At 38.7% G+C, this 20941-nt stretch overlaps 1 protein-coding gene across 1 annotated transcript in view; it reads right to left on the bottom strand.

Annotated features, from left to right (window-relative positions):
• LOC108347888 (uncharacterized) overlaps nt 1–20941 on the bottom strand; it is a 60905-nt gene that overhangs the window by 22809 nt on the left and 17155 nt on the right. The window contains exons 12-16 of the mRNA XM_017587343.2: nt 20168–20236; nt 18882–18941; nt 11081–11152; nt 10543–10650; nt 10315–10391 (exon numbers count right to left, since the gene is read on the bottom strand). Coding sequence (XP_017442832.1) covers nt 10315–10391; nt 10543–10650; nt 11081–11152; nt 18882–18941; nt 20168–20236 — 386 coding nt within the window. The remainder of the gene's footprint in view (nt 1–10314; nt 10392–10542; nt 10651–11080; nt 11153–18881; nt 18942–20167; nt 20237–20941) is intronic.

The following is a 20941-nucleotide window of genomic DNA, read 5'->3' as shown; positions in this document are numbered from 1 at the left end:
GCGTCAATCGGAGCACTTTGGATTTTTTTAAGGTTTCTCCCTCTCCATGGCTGCCCAACTTGATGATCAGAGTCGGTCTCGCCAACCAGGTAAAGGACGTCCAAAATGTGACCATTGTGGCAAGCTAGGCCACAAAATTGATAGATGTTATGCGCTTCATGGACGTCCTCCTCGACCTATAGCAATGGCTAATTCTGATCCTACTTCATCAAATACCATAAATAACCCTTTACTCTTTCAGGAATTTCTCAGATGGTATGAAGACCGTCAGCACTCTAGTTCCACTACATCTGCTTTTGTTATACGCACAGGTACTCCTTTTGTTGGTCTGACTCACTCTCTCGGATCTTGGGTCCTTGACTCAGGTGCCACCGATCATATCACTGGTAACAAGTCCTTGTTTTCTTCCTTGTCATGTCCGGTTAATTTACCCTCGGTAACGATGGCTGATGGGTCTAGAGTCTCATCTCATGGTATTGGTACTGTTCATATTTTTCCGTCCATATCCATTGATAATGTACTTTATGTCCCTAGGTCTCCTTTTAACTTATTGTCCGTAAGTCGTCTAACTTGTTCCCATTATTGTGTTATTTCATTTACCAAAGATTTTGTTTGGTTGCAAGACCGGAGTTCGAAACACATGATTAGCACAGGATGTGAGTCTCATGGCCTATATCATCTCAACCCTTCTCCACATGCTGGGGTAATCATGGAGTCACCATCCCTTTTTCATGCTCAGTTAGGTCATCCCAGACTTGCCTATTGCCCTCCGTAAAGGTATACGCTCTACCCGTAACTCTTCCCCCCATTATATTGTTCTTAGTTACCACAGATTATCTCCATCTTTTTACACTTGTCTCTCATCCATTTCTTCTGTGTCAATTCCTGAATCTGTGGGTGATGCCTTAACTCATCCTGGCTGGCGTCAAGCTATGCTGGATGAATTAAGTGCTTTACAGAAAAGTGGAACTTGGGAGCTTGTCCAATTACCATCTGGAAAGTCTGTTGGTTGCACGTGGGTGTATGCTGTCAAGGTTGGCCCTGATGGCACAATTGATCGTCTGAAAGCTCGACTGGTTGCCAAAGGCTACTCACAGATTTTTGGTTTGGATTATGGTGATACTTTTTCTCCAGTGGCAAAAATGACCTCTGTTCGCCTATTCATTGCTGTTAGATTTTAAGATGTGTGTTTCTGTTATTTGGGCTTAGTCTATTCTGTATTAAGGGCATTGGCCCATATCTTACAATATAAATAAACTACCCTATGTGTAGTCTAAACACATAAGGGATATTTTCTCCCAATCTTCTTTATTTCTCATATGGTATCTAGAGCACAGGAATAGTTCCAGTCAACTCCACGGTCTCCGGCACCCGTCACTGCTGCTGTTGTCGCGTCACCGCCGCTGCCGTCGCCACCGCCGCCGTCGCCGCCGCCTCCGTCGCCGGAGCACCAGAATCGACCGGCGACCACACCATCGGAAGCGTCTCGGTCGGGCGACCACCGTCGCACGAAGATCGCCGCGATCGGAGCTCTCACGCGCCTCCACGCGCCGCCGCAAGAGTCGCCGCTGCCGCCGCGCGTGCCGGCGCGTCGCCGGAGCTTTCCGCCGCCGATCAGCACCGCCGTGATCGCCTCCTCGCCCTCTTTCTGGATCTGTGGTCGTTGCGTCAATCGGAGCACTTTGAATTTTTAGGGTTTCTCCCTCTCCATGGCGTCTTCCTCGTCTACAAACACCTCTATTGGTAGCTCATCTTCTGATCCCTCAATATATACTAATTATGGGAATGTACACTTGTCCATTGACAAGTTAGATGGCACAAATTATGCAACCTGGGCGTCCGACATCAAACTTTGGTTGAAGAGTCAGGGGTACTTAGATCATCTTACTCAAAATGTGACTACTGCTCTCATAGATGACACTTCCCGCTGGATGAAAATTGATGCTCAGTTATGCATTGTTATAAAGTCCACCATTCACTCCTCACTGAAACAAATGTTTCGATCCTATGAGACATGTTCAGAAGTATGGGCACAAGCAAAGTTGTTATACACAAATGACACTCAGCGTCTTTATGGTGTTTGTCAGGACCTATTAACTGTTATTGGTCCGCGCAATCCTGGTCCCATGGCAGAATATTTGGGTAAAATTCATGCCCTTCTTCATGACTTTAATGATATATTACCTCCTGCTTCCACTCCTGCTGAAGAATTGGAACAACGATCAAAGTTCTTCATGTTGTTGGCATTATACGGACTCTCTGATGATGTTTCTCATGTCCGTGATCAGATTTTGGGTTCTCCTGTCATACCCAACTTTACTTCTACTTGTTCTGCTCTTTTGCGTATACCGAGCAAACCCGTCACTGAGACATCTCCTCGTACAGATGATTCCTCTGTTATGGCTGCTCAACGTGATGATCGAAGTCGGTCTCGCAAGCCAAGTAAAGGACGTCCAAAATGTGACCATTGTGGCAAGTTAGGCCACAAGATTGATAGATGTTATGCTCTCCATGGACGTCCTCCTCGACCTGTAGCAGTGGCAAATTCTGATCCACCTCCCCGATCACCGTCTGCAGACCATCCTACTTCATCTAATATCGTAGACAAACCTGCAATCTTTAACGAATTTCTCAGATGGTATGAGGATCATCAGCACTCTGGTTCCACTACATCTGCATCTGTTGCACGTACAGGTACACCTTTTGTTGGTCTAACTCACTCCCTTGGACCTTGGGTCCTTGACTCAAGCGCCACCGATCATATCACTAGTAACAAGTCCTTGTTTTCTTCCTTGTCATGTCCGGCTAATTTACCCTCGGTAACAATGGCTGATGGGTCTAGAGTCTCATCTCATGGTATTGGTACTGTTAATATTTTTCCATCCATATCCATTGATCATGTACTTTATGTCCCTGGGTCTCCCTTCAACTTATTGTCCATTAGTCGTTTAACTCGTACTCTTAATTGTGTTATTTCCTTTACTAAAGATTCTGTTTGGTTGCAGGACCGGAGTTCGAAACACATGATTGGCACAGGATGTGAGTCTCATGGCCTTTATCATCTCCGCCCTTCTCCACATGTTGGCGTAGTCATGGAGTCACCATCCCTTCTTCATGCTCAGTTCGGTCATCCTAGTCTTGCCAAACTACAACAACTTGTCCCGAGGTTGTCCACATTATCAAGTTTGTCGTGTGAGTCTTGTCAGTTAGGGAAGCATACTCGTAGTTCCTTTCCTCGTAGTGTCTCACAACGGGCGTCGTCCCCCTTTTCATTGGTTCATTCTGACATTTGGGGACCTAGTCGTGTTAAGTCCATTTTAGGTTTTCAGTATTTTGTTACCTTTTATTGATGACTATTCCAGATGTACTTGGTTGTTTTTAATGAAGAATCGTTCTGAGTTGTTTTCTATTTTTCAATCTTTTTTCAATGAAATAAAAACACAGTTTGGGGTGTCTATTCGAAATTTACGTAGTGATAATGGCCGTGAATACCTTTCTCAACCGTTTAAACAATTTATGGCTTCTCATGGCATTCTTCACCAAACCTCATGTGCTTATACCCCTCAACAAAATGGGGTGGCTGAGCGTAAGAATAGACACCTTATTGAAACAACTCGTACACTTATTATTCATGGTCAAGTACCCTCACGTTTTTGGGGTGATGCAGTTCTCACAGCATGTTATCTTATCAACCGCATGCCATCTTCCGTCCTAGATAACAAAATCCCTCATTCTATCTTATTTCCTCAAGACCCTCTGCATCCATTACCTCTTCGAGTTTTTGGGTCTACATGTTTTGTTCATGATTTTAGTCCTGGTCTTGATAAGTTATCTCCTAGGTCTCACAAATGTGTCTTCTTAGGATTTCCACGGTCACAAAAGGGCTATAAGTGTTTTTCCCCTTCCCTCAATCGTCATTTTATCTCTGCTGATGTCACTTTTGATGAGTCTTCTTTTTACTTTTCACATCTATCTTCTAGTTCTGTACCTCTCCCTGTTACTGTTGATATTCCTCTTATCTGTGATCCTCCTGGTGATGCTCCACCCATTTTGTCTTCTCCTTCTTTAGACTCTCATTCACCACAGGATCATCCTTCACCTCCACCCCTTCAGGTTTATAGTCGCCGTAATTGTCTCCCTCATGACTCACTTCCGGTGCCGCCTCATGTGTCTCCTCCGGCTCCAGCAACTGAGTCTGACTTGCCTATTGCCCTCCGTAAAGGTATACGCTCTACCCGTAACCCTTCCCCCCATTATACTGTTCTTAATTACCACAGATTATCTCCATCTTTTTATACTTGTCTCTCATCCATTTCTTCTGTGTCAATTCCCAAATCTGTGGGTGATGCCTTAACTCATCCTGGTTGGCGTCAAGCTATGATGGATGAATTAAGTGCTTTACAGGAAAGTGGAACTTGGGAGCTTGTCCAATTACCATCTGGAAAGTCTGTTGTTGGTTGCAGGTGGGTGTATGCTATCAAGGTTGGTCCTGATGGCACAATTGATCGTTTGAAAGCTCGACTGGTTGCCAAAGGCTACACACAGATTTTTGGTTTGGATTATGGTGATACTTTTTCTCCAGTGGCAAAAATGACCTCTGTTCCCCTTTTCATTGCCATGGCCGCTCTTCGACAATGGCCTCTTTACCAACTTGATCTCAAAAATGCTTTTCTCAATGGTGATTTGCAGGAAGAAATTTATATGGAGCAACCACCTGGCTTTGTTGCTCAGGGGGAGTCATCTGGATTGGTATGTCGTCTTCGCAAATCCTTGTATGGCCTAAAACAGTCTCCTCGGGCCTGGTTTGGTAAATTCAGTTGTGTTGTTCAACAATTTGGTATGTCTCGCAGTGAAGCGGATCATTCAGTGTTCTATCGCCACTCGAGTGCTGGATGTATCTATTTAATAGTGTATGTCGATGATATTGTTCTCACAGGAAGCGACTATCTTGGCATCTCTCAGATGAAACAACACCTTTGTCATCATTTTCAAACCAAAGATCTTGGCAAACTCCGGTACTTTTTGGGTATTGAAGTAGCACAATCCAATGATGGTATTGTCATATCTCAGAGGAAGTATGCGTTAGACATCTTGGAGGAAACAGGGTTAATGAACTGTAAATCTGTTGAGACACCTATGGACCCTAACATCAAACTCCTACCAAATCAGGGGGAGCCTTTCTCAGATCCTGAACGGTACAGAAGACTAGTTGGTAAATTAAACTATCTTACTGTTACGCGTCCTGACATTTCCTTCGCAGTTAGTGTGGTGAGTCAATTTCTAAACTCCCCATGTGAAGACCATTGGGATGCAGTTGTTCGTATACTGAAGTATATTAAAAGATCACCTGGAAAAGGTTTGCTATATGGCCCTAACAACGATACAAAGATCGTTTGCTATTCAGATGCTGATTGGGCTGGTTCCCCTTCTGATAGGAGGTCTACTTCTGGATATTGTGTCTCTATTGGTAGCAACTTGATATCTTGGAAAAGTAAGAAGCAAAGTGTTGTGGCAAGGTCGAGTGCAGAAGCAGAATATAGAGCTATGGCATCAGCTACTTGCGAGCTTGTGTGGCTTAAACAATTGCTTAGTGAATTGAAATTTGGAGATGTCACTCACATGATACTTATATGTGATAATCAAGCTGCTCTCCATATTAGCTCTAATCCTGTCTTCCATGAGAGAACCAAACACATTGAAGTTGATTGTCATTTCATTCGAGAAAAAATCATATCCGGAGATATCAAGACTGAGTTTGTTAACTCAAGCAACCAGTTGGCAGACATATTCACTAAGTCCTTACGAGGACCTAGAATTGATTATCTTTGTAACAAGCTTGGAACATATGATTTATATGCTCCAGCTTGAGGGGGAGTGTTAGATGTTAAGATGTGTGTTTCTGTTATTTGGGCTTAGTCTATTCTGTATTAAGGGCATTGGCCCATATCTTACAATATAAATAAACTACCCTATGTGTAGTCTAAACACATAAGGGATATTTTCTCCCAATCTTCTTTATTTCTCATAATTGCCATGGCCGCTCTTCGACAATGGCCTCTTTACCAACTTGATCTCAAAAATGCTTTCCTAAATGGTGATTTGCATGAAGAAATTTATATGGAGCAACCGCCTGGCTTTGTTGCTGAGGGGGAGTCATCTGGATTGGTATGTCGTCTTCGCAAATCCTTATATGGCCTAAAACAATCTCTTCGGGCCTGGTTTGGTAAATTCAGTTGTGTTGTTCAACAATTTGGTATGTCTCGCAGTGAAGCGGATCATTCAGTGTTCTATCACCACTCAGGTGTTGCATGTATTTACTTAATAGTGTATGTCGATGATATTGTTCTCACAGGAAGTGACTATCTCGGCATCTCTCAGATGAAACAACACCTTTGTCATCATTTTCAAACCAAAGATCTTGGCAAACTCCGGTACTTTTTGGGTATTGAAGTAGCACAATCCAATGATGGTATTGTCATATGTCAGAGGAAGTATGCGTTAGACATCTTGGAGGAAACAAGGTTAATGAACTATAAATCTGTTGAGACACCTATGGACCCTAACATCAAACTCCTACCAAATCAGGGGGAGCCTTTCTCAGATCCTTAACGGTATAGAAGATTAGTTGGTAAATTAAACTATCTTACTGTTACGCGTCCTGACATTTCCTTCGCAGTTAGTGTGGTGAGTCAATTTCTAAACTCTCCATGTGAAGACCATTGGGATGCAGTTGTTCGCATACTGAAGTATATTAAAGGATCACCTGGAAAAGGTTTGCTATATGGCCCTAACAACGATACAAAATCGTTTGCTATTCAGATGCTGATTGGGCTGGTTCCCCTTCTGATAGGAGGTCTACTTCTGGATATTGTGTCGCTATTGGTGGCAACCTGATATCTTGGAAAAGTAAGAAGCAAAGTGTTGTGGCAAGGTCCAGCGCAGAAGCAGAATATAGAGCTATGGCATCTGCTACTTGCAAGCTTGTGTGGCTTAAACAATTACTTAGTGAATTGAAATTTGGAGATGTCACTCACATGACACTTATATGTGATAATCAAGTTGCTCTTCATATTAGCTCTAACCCTGTCTTCCATGAGAGAACCAAGCACATTGAAGTTGATTGTCATTTTATTAGAGAAAAAATCATATCCGGAGATATCAAGACTGAGTTCGTTAACTCAAGCAACCAGTTGGCAGACATATTCACCAAGTCCTTACGAGGACCTAGAATTGACTATCTTTGTAACAAGCTTGGAACATATGATTTATATGCTCCAGCTTGAGGGGGAGTGTTAGATGTTAAGTTGTGTTTCTGTTAATTGGGCTTAGCCCATTCTGTATTTAGGGTTTAACCCTTATCTTACATTATAAATAAACTACCCTATGTGTATGCTAAATACATAAGGGAGATTTCTCCTAATCTTCTTCACTATATTCAACAGCTTCAATTCCTTCATGATCATTTCCTATTATAACTAAATCATCTATATAGACAATTAGTGCAGGAACTCCATGATCACCTTGGCTTTCGTTGTACCCCATGGTTTTCATTATAGTAGCAAACTAGCCAAACCATGGTCTAAGAAATTGTTTCAATCCATAGAGTGCCTTCCTTAGTTTACACATTGTTCCCTCCTCGGCTTTAAATCTCTAGGTAGGACCTCCATGTAAATTTCTTGCTCAAGAATGTCACGTAGAAAGGAACATGTGACATCAAATTGCTACAAACTCCATACATAGTTTGTTGCTAGAGACAATAAAATTCTAACAGTATTCATTTTTGCAAAAGGTGAAAAAGTTTCAAGATAGTCAATCCCATATGTTTGAGTATATCCCTTAGCAACTAACCTTGCCTTATACCTCCCATTTACCCTGAATTTAACAGTGAATACCCACTTATATCCAACAAGATTTTTTCCTTTAGGTAGATTCACCAACTCCCAACTTTTGTTCTTTTCTAGAGCAACAATTTCAACCTTCATTACATTTTTCTGATAATTACTATTCAATGCCTAGTCCACAGTTTTGGGATTAGTAACAGTATTTACATGACCAAGAAAGCTTTTGTGATTATGGATAGTTTGTCATAAGACACAAAGTGTGACAATGGGTACCTTGGATTTTGAGTACATGCTCTAACACCTTTACTTACTACAATTAGAGGATCTTGTACTTCAATGCCTGCCGCATTTTGTTCTTCAATAATGTCAGGTATTTCAGGTATAGTTTCAGATTCAAGGACTTCTAGTGATTGAATAATAGACCTCTCCTTTGTGAGTGTACTTCCAATGGATGGATAGCAATCTGAGTTGGGTATCCAGTTATCTTTTGGGCTTGACACGAGGAGAATAAATAGGAGAAAGACCAAGACTAAATTCAGTAGATTGTGAAGTACTAGGACTACATTCAATAGATGGTGGAGTATTAAAAGGATAAAATTTTGGGAAAATGAGATTCTCTATCTAGAATGAATTATCCTTATCTTCAATACATGAACTTTCCTCCAAAAGATAAGATTGAAAACATTGTGTATTTTCAGCAAAGGTGACATCACGAGACAGAAAAGATCGTTTTCATAGAGGGTGGTATTATTTGTATCCCTTTTGCATAGTTGAGTAACCAATTAAAGTGCAGTTAATAGCTCAAGGATTAAGTTTCCCCCAAAGATTAGAATGAACATGGACAAAGGTTACACAGTCCAAAAGTCAAGACACAAGACGATTTGTTGTCCTAAAGTTTGGAAAAAAATTGTAGAATAATTGAATAGGATTGTTATTACTTGGTGTTTTGGAGGGAAGATGATTAACCAAATAGGTAGTAGTAAGAACATCTTTTTCCCAATTCTGTTTTGGAACATTTTCATGGAGAAGAGAAGTTCGAGTCACCCTATTTTGTTGTACGGTGTTCACACAACAATATTCATGAATTATTCCTTGTTCATTGAAGGAGGATAATGTTTGTTTGAAAGACAATTTGGCATTTTTGAAAACTTGGCTCACTTCATTTTAAATTTGTAGAGTCTTCATTGTGAAGTGTGAGCTGGCAAAACATAATGTGTACCTTTTCCTGTGAGTAATAAAGTAAGCACTTCTCCTTTTTATCTTATTCATACAAATGTGTGGGTCCCTATAATATTCTTTATATTTCAGGGACTAAATGCTTTACCACCTTTATTGATGATTGTACAAAAGTAACAGTTTTTTCTCCTTAAACACAAATTCGAGGTTAGCTACATTGTTATGTAGTTTGTGTCGCTGATTATCAATTTGGAATTACTATCAAGAAAGTTAGGTTTAATAATGGTAAAGATTATTTCAATCATACATTAATTTGTTTTTTTTCAAAAGGGATAATCCATGAATGCATGTGTATACATACACACCCGAACAAGATAGAATTGTTGAACGAGAAAATGGGCACTTAAAAGAACAAAATAGAGCACTACTTTTTCAAAATAATATTCCAAGAAAATTTTGGAGAATTTCATACTTACTGCCACTTATTTAATTAACAAATTACCTTCTACTGTTTTGTCACTAAAATGTCCAATAAAAGTTCTCAACTCTTTCTATCCACATATAACTCATACACTTAACATTCCACCTAGAATATTTGGGGTGTGTCCCATTTGTACATGTTCACTGGCATTGATAGGATATAAGGTTGGGCCAAGCCGAACGGTCAAGGGTGTAGAAGTTTCTATTGTAATAAGGGAGCGGGTCAGAGCTGCTACAAATAAAGCTCTTGTAACTCTGTAGAGGCATTGAGTTTTCTTTTGTAAAGTCTGGACTTTGACCAGAAGAGGGAGGTTATGCTCCCAACCAAGGAGGTTATGCTCCCAACCATTCTTTGTAAAGAGATTTCTATCGCTGTCAATAATAGAACCCATTCTTTCTTTATTGTTTCTACCTACTGTTAGTGTTCATAGTTAGGTTTCCAACCCAGGAATCTATCAGACATCAAAGCACAAAACTAGATCCAAGGAATTGTTCAATGTGTTTTTCTAGGGCACTCTGTCACACAAAAAGGGTGTAATTGTCAGCTTCAATGAGCAAGTTAGCTATATTACCCATCCTCATCTTCAGGGGAGGAGTTCAGAGAGGATGATGATGAGCCTTTATATTACCAATTTTTTCTTTCAGACCAGAAAATGAAAAAATAAAATTCAAAACAAGTAATATTACTAAAATTGAAGCTAAGAGGGAAAGAGTAGAGGTGAATCAAAATACTAAACCTTCAGGATAAATAATTTGTCTCTTATCATTCCACATTTTATTAGTTAATACTAATTTCATCCAAAAATATAATATTTACCTTGGACAAACCCGATTCTGATCTGGAAGAGAAGCAAATAAAAAATCGCCAAACTTTTTTTCCAACATTTTCTCAACCTTCAAGCACAAAAAACGGATTCATGAGTAAAGATCCAAAAAAACTACAGGTGCATGTAGAAATATTCACAATTTCCAAATAGAACATAGCAACAAATTTAGAATTTTAGATCAACAAATTCCAAACAGTGAGCAAAAACAGATTTTATACCTGATGAATATGAACATTCGAAGTACGCTCACAGTACGATTTAAACCGTGTCCAATAGTCTCTAAGGAGGCCTTTCCATTCAGTCAACCCAGCAGAAACGTTATCAAGCTGGATGAAGAAGTAGACATAAGATAAGAAAAACAAACAATAACATCAACCAACTAGATCAAACCGAAGATAAAAGAATCAGATTAAAATAGTGAGGGAAAACGAGTCAATAAATGGCGTCAATTATAATAGTGATACAGCTTCCCAGCTTTAAAATTTGAGATGACAATGGATAGGTTATTGTAGGGTACTAAAGTATCTCTACTCCTCCCAGCTTTTAAGGAAAACAAGGGCAAGTAACATTAATTATATTCATGCAAACAGAAACCTCAATTTCCATGCTCATACGCAATGGATTCCTGTACACATGCACCCAATGCATGTGATTTGTGTGGGTACTCATTGGATTCAAATCACACGGTCATCATAATTTAAAAAACACATAAATTGGAAAGCTAAAATGGGGCCACAACCTAATCACAGTAGATACCTCAGTTTCCATATCAGCAGTAAAACTGTAGTCCGTGACCTCTGAAAAATGATGCGACAGAAAAGCTGAAACCTAACAATCACAGAAAATCTTGCATAAAATACCCATCATATCAAGCTCATCTAACATTTGTATAAAGAAAGCGATAATATTAAGTCATAAAACTTATAATAGAAAAGGAAAATATATCCTATTTCCCAGTATGCCATGGGAAAAAGAGAATAGGGTGTTAAACTAAAAGGGTAATTGTGAGAGAATGTTGCTGAATTAGAATGAGGTGAGTCCTCTGGTAATAATGTGTTAGGTTGATCAGCCCATGATGCAAAATTCATCATTGTGCTCTAATGGAATTTCTATTATTTATGGAAAAAGGGCACCAGAAGATAAGGTTTTCTGAACTCTAGCATAACTTAACTTTAAGGATCCAAAAATGACCATCTTAATCATCTTTTAATTTGTTGATTAACCCATAACCAAAATTTATCTTTGTATTTAAATGAAACTTCCCATTCTTTATGGAAATTAGGGCATCAAAGGATATGAGATTAAGGCAAAAGAAGAAATATTCTTAAAGCAGTGACCAATGGAATGAATAGACTAATATAACACAGTCATGGCACATGGAACATAGCATTATAAAAAGAAATAGAAAGCAATGAGGCCCACAACAGTGACTTAGCCCAAACATCTCTAGGCCCTTTAGATTCACAGATAGACTTTTGCACCTGGATGACAATGTCTAGAAGGATGTATGTTGTCATATGCGGGGTGTTAGATGTTAAGTTGTGCATTTATGTTAATTGGACTTAGCCCATTCCGTATTTAGGATTTAACCCTTATCTTACATTATAAATAAACTACCCTATGTGTATGCTAAACACATAAGGGAGATTTCTCCTAATCTTCTCTACTATTTCATATGGTATCAGAGCTTAGGTTTTGTTCTAGCCAGTTCCACAGTCTCCGGTACCCATCGCCGCCGTCGCCGCAGCCGTCGCCATCGGAGTTCCAGAATCGACCGACGACCATACCATCCGGATCGTCTCGGCTGAGCGACCACTGTGGTGCAAAGATCGCGACGAACAGACCATCCACGCGCCTCCACGCACCGCCGCAAAGGTCACTAGATCCGCCGCTTCCCGCCGCGCGTGCCGGCGCGTCGCCGGCGAGATCCGCCGCCGACTAGGACCGTCGTGATCGCCTCCTCGTCCTCTTTCTGGATCTGTTGTCGTTGCGTCAATCGGAGCACTTTGGATTTTTTAGGGTTTCTCCCTCTCCATGGCTGCCCAACTTGATGATCGGAGTCGGTCTCGCCAGCCAGGTAAAGGACGTCCAAAATGTGACCATTGTGGCAAGCTAGGCCACAAAATTGATAGATGTTATGCGCTTCATGGACGTCCTCCTCGACCTATAGCAATGGCTAATTCTGATCCACCTCCTCGAGCATCGTCTGCAGACCATCCTACTTCATCAAATACCATAAATAACCCTGTACTCTTTCAGGAATTTCTCAGATGGTATGAGGACCGTCAGCACTCTAGTTCCACTACATCTGCTTCTGTTATACGCACAGGTACTCCTTTTGTTAGTCTGACTCACTCTCTCGGATCTTGGGTCCTTGACTTAGGCGCCACCAATCATATCACTGGTAACAAGTCCTTGTTTTCTTCCTTGTCATGTCCGGATAATTTACCCTCAGTAACGATGGCTGATGGGTCTAGAGTCTCATCTCATGATATTGGTATTGTTCATATTTTTCCGTCCATATCCATTGATAATGTACTTTATGTCCCTGGGTCTCCCTTTAACTTATTGTTCGTAAGTCGTCTAACTCGTTCCCTTAATTGTGTTATTTCATTTACCAAAGATTCTGTTTGGTTGCAGGACCGGAGTTCGAAACACATGATTGGCACAGGATGTGAGTCTCATGGCCTATATCATCTCAGTCCTTCTCCACATGCTGGCGTAATCATGGAGTCCCCATCCCTTCTTCATGCTCAGTTAGGTCATCCCAGTCTTGCCAAACTGCAGCAACTTGTTCCGAGTTTGTCGAAATTATCAAGTTTGTCGTGTGAGTCTTGTTAGTTAGGTAAACATACTCGTAGTTCCTTTCCTCGTAGTGTTTCACAACGAGCGTCATCCCCCTCTTCATTGGTTCATTCTGATATTTGGGGACCTAGTCGTGTTAAGTCAACTTTAGGATTTCAGTATTTTGTTACCTTTATTGATGACTATTCCAGATGTACTTGGTTGTTTCTCATGAAGAATCGTTCTGAGTTGTTTTCCATTTTTCAATCTTTTTTCAATGAAATAAAAACTCAGTTTGGAGTTTCTATTCGCACTTTACGCAGTGATAATAGTCGTGAATACCTTTCTCAACCATTTAAACATTTCATGGCTTCTCATGGCATTCTTCACCAAACCTCATGTGCCTATACCCCTCAACAAAATGGGGTGCCTGAGCAAGAATAGACACCTTATTGAAACAACTCGTACACTTCTCATTCATGGTCAAGTACCCTCACGTTTTTGGGGTGATGCTGTTCTCACGGCATGTTATCTTATCAACCGCATGCCATCTTCCGTCCTAGATAACAAAATCCCTCATTCTATCTTATTTCCTCAAGACCCTCTACATCCATTACCTCTTAGAGTTTTTGGGTCTACATATTTTGTTCATGACTTTAGTCCTGGTCTTGATAAGTTATCTCCTAGGTCTCACAAATGTGTCTTCTTAGGACTTCCACGGTCACAAAAGGGCTATTAGTGTTTTTCCCCTTCCCTCAATCGTCATTTTATCTCTGCTGATGTCACTTTTGATGAATCTTCTTTTTACTTTACACATCTATCTTCTAGTTCTATACCTCTCCCTGTTACTGTTGATATTCCTCTTATTTGTGATCCTCCTGGTGATGCTCCACCCATTTTGTCTCCTCCTTCTTTAGACTCTCATTCACCACAGGATCGTCCTTCACCACCACCCTTTCAGGTTTATAGTCGCCACAATTGTCTCCCTCATGACTCACTTCCAATGCCGCCTCCTGTGTTTCCTCCGGCTCCAGCAAATGAGTCTGACTTGCCTATTGCCCTCCCTAAAGGTATACGCTCTATCCGTAACCCTTCCCCCCATTATACTGTTCTTAGTTACCACAGATTATCTCCATCTTTTTACACTTGTCTCTCATCCATTTCTTCTGTGTCAATTCCTAAATCTGTGGGTGATGCCTTAACTCATCCTGGCTGGCGTCAAGCTATGCTGGATGAATTAAGTGCTTTACAGAAAAGTGGAACTTGGGAGCTTGTCCAATTACCATCTGGAAAGTCTGTTGTTGGTTGCAGGTAGGTGTATGCTGTCAAGGTTGGCCCTGATGGCACAATTGATCGTCTGAAAGCTCGACTGGTTGCCAAAGGCTACACACAGATTTTTGGGTTGGATTATGGTGATACTTTTTCTCCAATGGCAAAAATGACCTCTGTTCGCCTATTCATTGTCATGGCCGCTCTTCGACAATGGCCTCTTTACCAACTTCATGTCAAAAATGCTTTCCTAAATGGTGATTTGCATGAAGAAATTTATATGGAGCAACCGCCTGGCTTTATTGCTCAGGGGGAGTCATCTGGATTGGTATGTCGTCTTCGCAAATCCTTATATGTCCTAAAACAATCTCCTCGGGCCTGGTTTGGTAAATTCAGCTTTGTTGTTCAACAATTTGGTATGTCTCGCAATGAAGCGGATCATTCAGTGTTCTATCGCCACTCAAGTGCTGGACGTATGTACTTAATAGTGTATGTCGATGATATTGTTCTCACAGGAAGTGACCAACATCTCTCAAATGAAACAACACCTTTGTCATCATTTTCAAACCAAAGATCTTGGCAAACTCCGGTACTTTTTGGGTATTGAAGTAGCACAATCCAATGATGGTATTGTCATATCTCAGAGGAAGTATACGTTCGACATCTTGGAGGAAACAAGGTTAATGAACTATAAATCTGTTGAGACACCTATGGACCCTAACATCAAACTCCTACCAAATCAGGGGGAGCCTTTCTCAGATCCTTAACGGTACAGAAGATTAGTTGGTAAATTAAACTATCTTACTGTTACGCATCCTGACATTTTCTTCGCAGTTAGTGTGGTGAGTCAATTTCTAAACTCCCCATGTGAAGACCATTGGGATGCAGTTGTTCGCATACTGAAGTATATTAAAGGATCACCTGGAAAAGGTTTGCTATATGGCCCTAACAACGATACAAAAATCGTTTGCTATTCAGATGCTGATTGGGCTGGTTTCCCTTCTGATAGGAGGTCTACTTCTGGATATTGTGTCTCTATTGGTAGCAACCTGATATCTTGGAAAAGTAAGAAGCAAAGTGTTGTGGCAAGGTCCAGCGCAGAAGCAGAATATAGAGCTATGGCATTTGCTACTTGCGAGCTTGTGTGGCTTAAACAATTACTTAGTGAATTGAAATTTGGAGATGTCACTTACATGACACTTATATGTGATAATCAAGCTGCTCTTCATATTAGCTCTAACCCTGTCTTCCATGAGAAAACCAAGCACATTGAAGTTGATTGTCATTTTATTAGAGAAAAAATCATATCCGGAGATATCAAGACTGAGTTCGTTAACTCAAGCAACCAGTTGGCAGACATATTCACCAAGTCCTTACGAGGACCTAGAATTGACTATATTTGTAACAAGCTTGGAACATATGATTTATATGCTCCAGCTTGAGGGGGAGTGTTAGATGTTAAGTTGTGTGTTTATGTTAATTGGGCTTAGCCCATTCTGTATTTAGGGTTTAACCCTTATCTTACATTATACATAAACTACCCTATGTGTATGCTAAACACATAAGGGAGATTTCTCCTAATCTTCTCTACTATTTCATAAAGGGAATTTGCATGCACATGAGTTGCTAAAACTGCATTTACATTGATTCCTTTTTCAATTTTATTTCCGACAAATGCAGTAAGCCAATAATTTTATTGTACTCCTTTTTTTAAAAAATTAGGTATGCAAAAGCATCACTATGTTGATTTTTACTGTATATTAAATACTCTTTTGATGAATGAAAGAAGGCAGTTAAAGATTGTTCTATAACCTTTCTGAATTAGCCTTGGGAAGTTCCTAGTCCTCGAATTCGAGTATGTCAAACTCAGCTCTATCAAATGGTCCAACCTGCCACAACCATGGCTGCTCAATAATACTCACAAGTCCACCACTAACCAGTTAAAGGAGGCAGTTCTCCACCTTACCTACAACAATCTACCTTCAAGACCAGTCAGTCATCAAGATCTCACCAATAAAGTGGTTGTGATCCTAGCCCTGTTTGTCCACTCTAGTCCTTACACCCCAAACACCTTCCCCTAACCACAATACAACCTCCTTTAGACACCCCAAGTCCCTTGATTCGATGGCCACAATCCCATGGGATGGATATTCAAAATATACCACTTCTTCAACTTATAAATAATAACAATAATAAAATTTATATAAATATAATAATAATAATAAATATAAAGAATAATAATCTTCTATTTTTACCAATTAAAACATTTTTTTAATCTATTAAATCTATTACATTACTCTTTAACTTTCATAAACCTTCATCTCAAATCCACTTCATTTTTCATCATCTTTTCCTTAATCCAAACAACTTCTCACCTCTCTTTTCCCTCAAATTCACTCATTTTCTATTTATAATTTTGTTACTATTATTTATTTTATTAATATTATTATTTATTTATTTTATTATTTGATTTATAATATTTTATATGATTGTAATCAATTAGATTTATTTGTTTAATAATTATAAAATTAGTTTTTAATATGCATTCTTCATTAGTTTTTATATTAACTTAGGAACTAATAATTAGGAAATTAGTTTTTATTTAGAACTCATTTTCATCGATCAATTTTGGTATAATTTGTTAAACATTTTGGTGCTACATTACACATGAGCACATCCTACCAAATCACAGATCCCATGGACAAATGGAAGTTCTTAGAAGAGTGATCCTACAAGAACTCAAAGCACACGACTACAAATTTATGAAGTCGTTGATGATAAACCACCATCCTCTTTGCTTGTTGGGCTCTTATTTGCTTGTTGGCTCTTTTTTTATGATAAACCACAAAGTACATCTTGAATATTCATCAAAGAACGTAAAATTAGAATTACACCTTGATTCAAATCTTTTAGGAAAGGTAGATCTAACATGTTTTTCTAGTTGACATGATTCACATTCTAAGGTCTGGAGACCACTAAGTTCAAGAATCACTTTTTTTTAATTTTAACAAATGAGGATGGTCAAGCCGATCATGTAACATTTTTGAACTAGGAGCTACAACATAGGACACATGTGGACCAAATCCAAAATGGTATAATCCGCTGGCTTCATATCCTTCCCCAATCCATCACCCAAAACCCCACTCTTGTATAACAGAAGATTTGTTATTGAAGGTTATTGAACAATTTAACGTTTTAGATAACTGACTTGTGGAAATTTAATTGAAAGAACAATTAGGAACAAAAAGAACAGGCTTTAGATTTAGGGAGGGAGATAGGGAGACTTGACCGACTCCCTTTGGGGAAACTTTAAAGCATTTACAAGGGTTATGAAATGATATTTTTCTTAAGAGGAAATGGTTGAGAACAAAGAGGTATTACCCAAGATGTGATCAGAAGCACCTTAGTAAATTACCCATGATTTTGACCTCCCATAGATAGGGAAATGCAAGTTGTTGATGTACTTGGAGTTTCAAATGTTTGTGCCAAGCTGTTAGACTTTAACAGTACATACTCTTGATATTCATCCTCTGGAGTCAGTTGTTTCAGCCTTAGAGACATTAATTGCCTTGGCAGGAAAACCATGTAGGGAATAACAATATTCTTGGGTGTGATCCATTCTTTTCCAGTATGTGCACTATGGACACCCTCGACCTCCACGTCTTCCTCTTCCTCATGTGACAACCATGACAGATGGTTTCAGTAGTTCATGAGCTTCCTTAGTTTCAGGCGTTGGGACTCGAAGGGGTGTGGTCAAGCAATCCATGGAAGGGACCTCATGACTTGTCAAAAGTTGATCTCTGACATGGTAAGGTTTGGATGTAAAGCACGAAGGATCATCATCACCATACAATATTTGTCAAGTTTCTTCTTGAATTCCTACAAAGATTCGACTTCCAAGACTTTAGTTCTTCCACAACATATTGGACTTCATTCATGAAGGATACCATACCATGGTCAGTCATTTTGGGAGATGCAAGATTGTTTGCAGAATCATAAAAGCATTGGATATCATAGGCATCAATGTTTTGAGCTTTCTTCCAAAAGGAGTGACATATTTTGAAAGCTCCAAGGGAGATCAAAAGTATTGGTTCTACAGATTGCCACAGCAAGGCACACAACTAGAAATTTGCTTGTTTCCACTGCTAAACTTTTTCAATAAGCACATGGCTTCCATCTTGCTCAAGGTGGCCATGATGTCCTTGGTTCACATTTCAACAGATGCAGCCCAAGAAAGATAATTTGTTCCATTTAATTTTTCGAAAATAATGGATAGACTTCTAGAGAATGAGATGGCAGCAGTTCCTATAGACATTGTTGATAAAGAAGAGAAAAGACTAGGGTCAAGAAACCCTAAGATGAATTTTGGTGTGATGAGACTAAATAAGAGAGAAATTATTTTCTTATAAACTTGAGAGTTATCACAAGCCAAAGGGGGTCCACATCTATTACAACAATGCAATTTCATCCAAACAAAACAAATTCAAAATTGCCCAAAGCTTACCATGCGTCCACGAAATTCTGGAGACAGAACTCGATTTTTTACTGTAACATAGTTTCTGTCCTGAGAGAACAAAAAAGATTGAGGACTCAATTCTATAAAACTTTATTTATAATACAAGATAAAATAAGATAAATATTAATTCTACTATGCACCATCATTAATTGTGTCAATAAATACCTATCACTGCATCGCAAGCTCAACAAAGACATGCGTACATCAAAAAACCATGATATATAAGAGTTGATTGAAGACTACTTTTACTTTAGGTTCCATACTAGTAGAAGGATTTGCTCATTCAGTACTTAAGATTTATCTTCAGATCAGAGCACTTTCATTATGACACAAATCTGCGTTGTCATGCTTAATGAATCAGAAACTTTATACAAACTACACTCATTCAATTATTGGATGACGAGAAATAGGTGAGAACTAAAGGGGTTTGGTTGAAGAAATAGGTTGTCAAATATATAGTGAGTCCTACTATTTTAAAATTAGTTACACTCTCTTTCTCTTACACCATACAATTCTAAATTATTTCCATCTCTCCGCCTTCCATTTCATCTTAACCAGAGGGTGTGATCTATCTAAAATGGCTGAAAACCTGAAGACATACTTCTTTGATTACACAATTTCAAATGATCATAAAGTGAACAATTATTTTTAACCAGATAACATTCAGGAATGCGCGATTTTTAGATTTTTTTTATGTGCACAAACAACCTAGGATACAAAGCATGTTTCGCTCAACTTATTTTAAAGAATTAATCACTCAGCTTCTAGATTGAGATTTTAAAACACAAATATTCTCTTTGAAATAATCTAATCCAAACATGCTATTAGATGGATTCATCAGTTAATTGAGCCTCTACAATTTCTGATATAGTGCAGAGTAATGAAGCGAAGGAGCTGAGTCCAGCCTAAAGTTACTAAGGTGTTTTGATGGTGTTTTCTCTTTTTAATTTATGAAAACTAGTTTATAACAATTTTTTAAAACTAAATTTAGAAATAAGAATGGGTAGAAGATGAAACATTACAAGGAAGAAGACAAAAATAGAAAACTCTAATTTGAAAACTAAAATAGCTCAGAGAAGTTCTGCTTTAAAAAATGAACAGAGATTTTTCATAAATAGACAACAAACAAACCCCAGATTCGATCAATAGACCAGAATAACTTATACAATTATCTAAATAAATCACAACATACAATTTAAATTGTTACATTTGATGTGATATAAGAGATAAGATATGCTATATTGATGACATTTACTGCTACGGAAGTAAAATACCCGTAAAACTTTTATTGTGGATGCATATGTTGATGGCCTTCCAATCCCTAGCTCCTCAAGCTTCTTAACCTATTAATATCATTTCGAAATCTTAAATGGAGAAAACAAGAGATGAAAGTGCAAAAGAAATGAACACAGTCTGCCATCCTTGACAGCACAAATCATGTTATAAATTCAGGGTAACATTATACGTTGCAACAAATCTATTTATTTTAGATAATTAAAAATTATAAATCATAATATTGATATATTGAAAATTTTAACATATGCTTACGATGCCAAATATAGGTCTCAACATGAAGTCATGAACCAAATTCCTTTATATAGATAAAAATTATAACGTTCCTGTGCATGAACAAATATTATAGTGTATAAAGTTTGAGAAAGAGTTATTAGCTATAGCTAGCTATGTAATGGATAAAATTAACACAGAACTCTTTTGTTCATAAAGAAGATGAAGGCAGAAAGCATAAAATTCTATGTACTACAGTCTTCAGTTTTCAGGCTTTATATAGAAAGAAACAAAATACAGCAAAAAACATAAAGAAAACTTAGATCTAAAGAAAAACAAAGATGCAAATCTGGAAAACTCTGATTCTGTTATTGCTTTTCTGTTTTCTCAAAGTGAAAGTTACAATTAGTGTAATACAATCATGAAGCTTGTAAATCAAGTCATTGATGTGGAACTAAACTCAAGAATACGTAAGAGAAATAGCCAATTTGCTAATGTAGCAAATTTCATGTCACAGTTTTACAAGAGCAGAGGTCTTATTC

This window comes from Vigna angularis, chromosome 1 (assembly GCF_016808095.1).
Source record: "Vigna angularis cultivar LongXiaoDou No.4 chromosome 1, ASM1680809v1, whole genome shotgun sequence".
Classification (NCBI taxonomy): Eukaryota; Viridiplantae; Streptophyta; class Magnoliopsida; order Fabales; family Fabaceae; genus Vigna; species Vigna angularis.
This window is presented reverse-complemented; position numbering and strand designations above follow the sequence as displayed.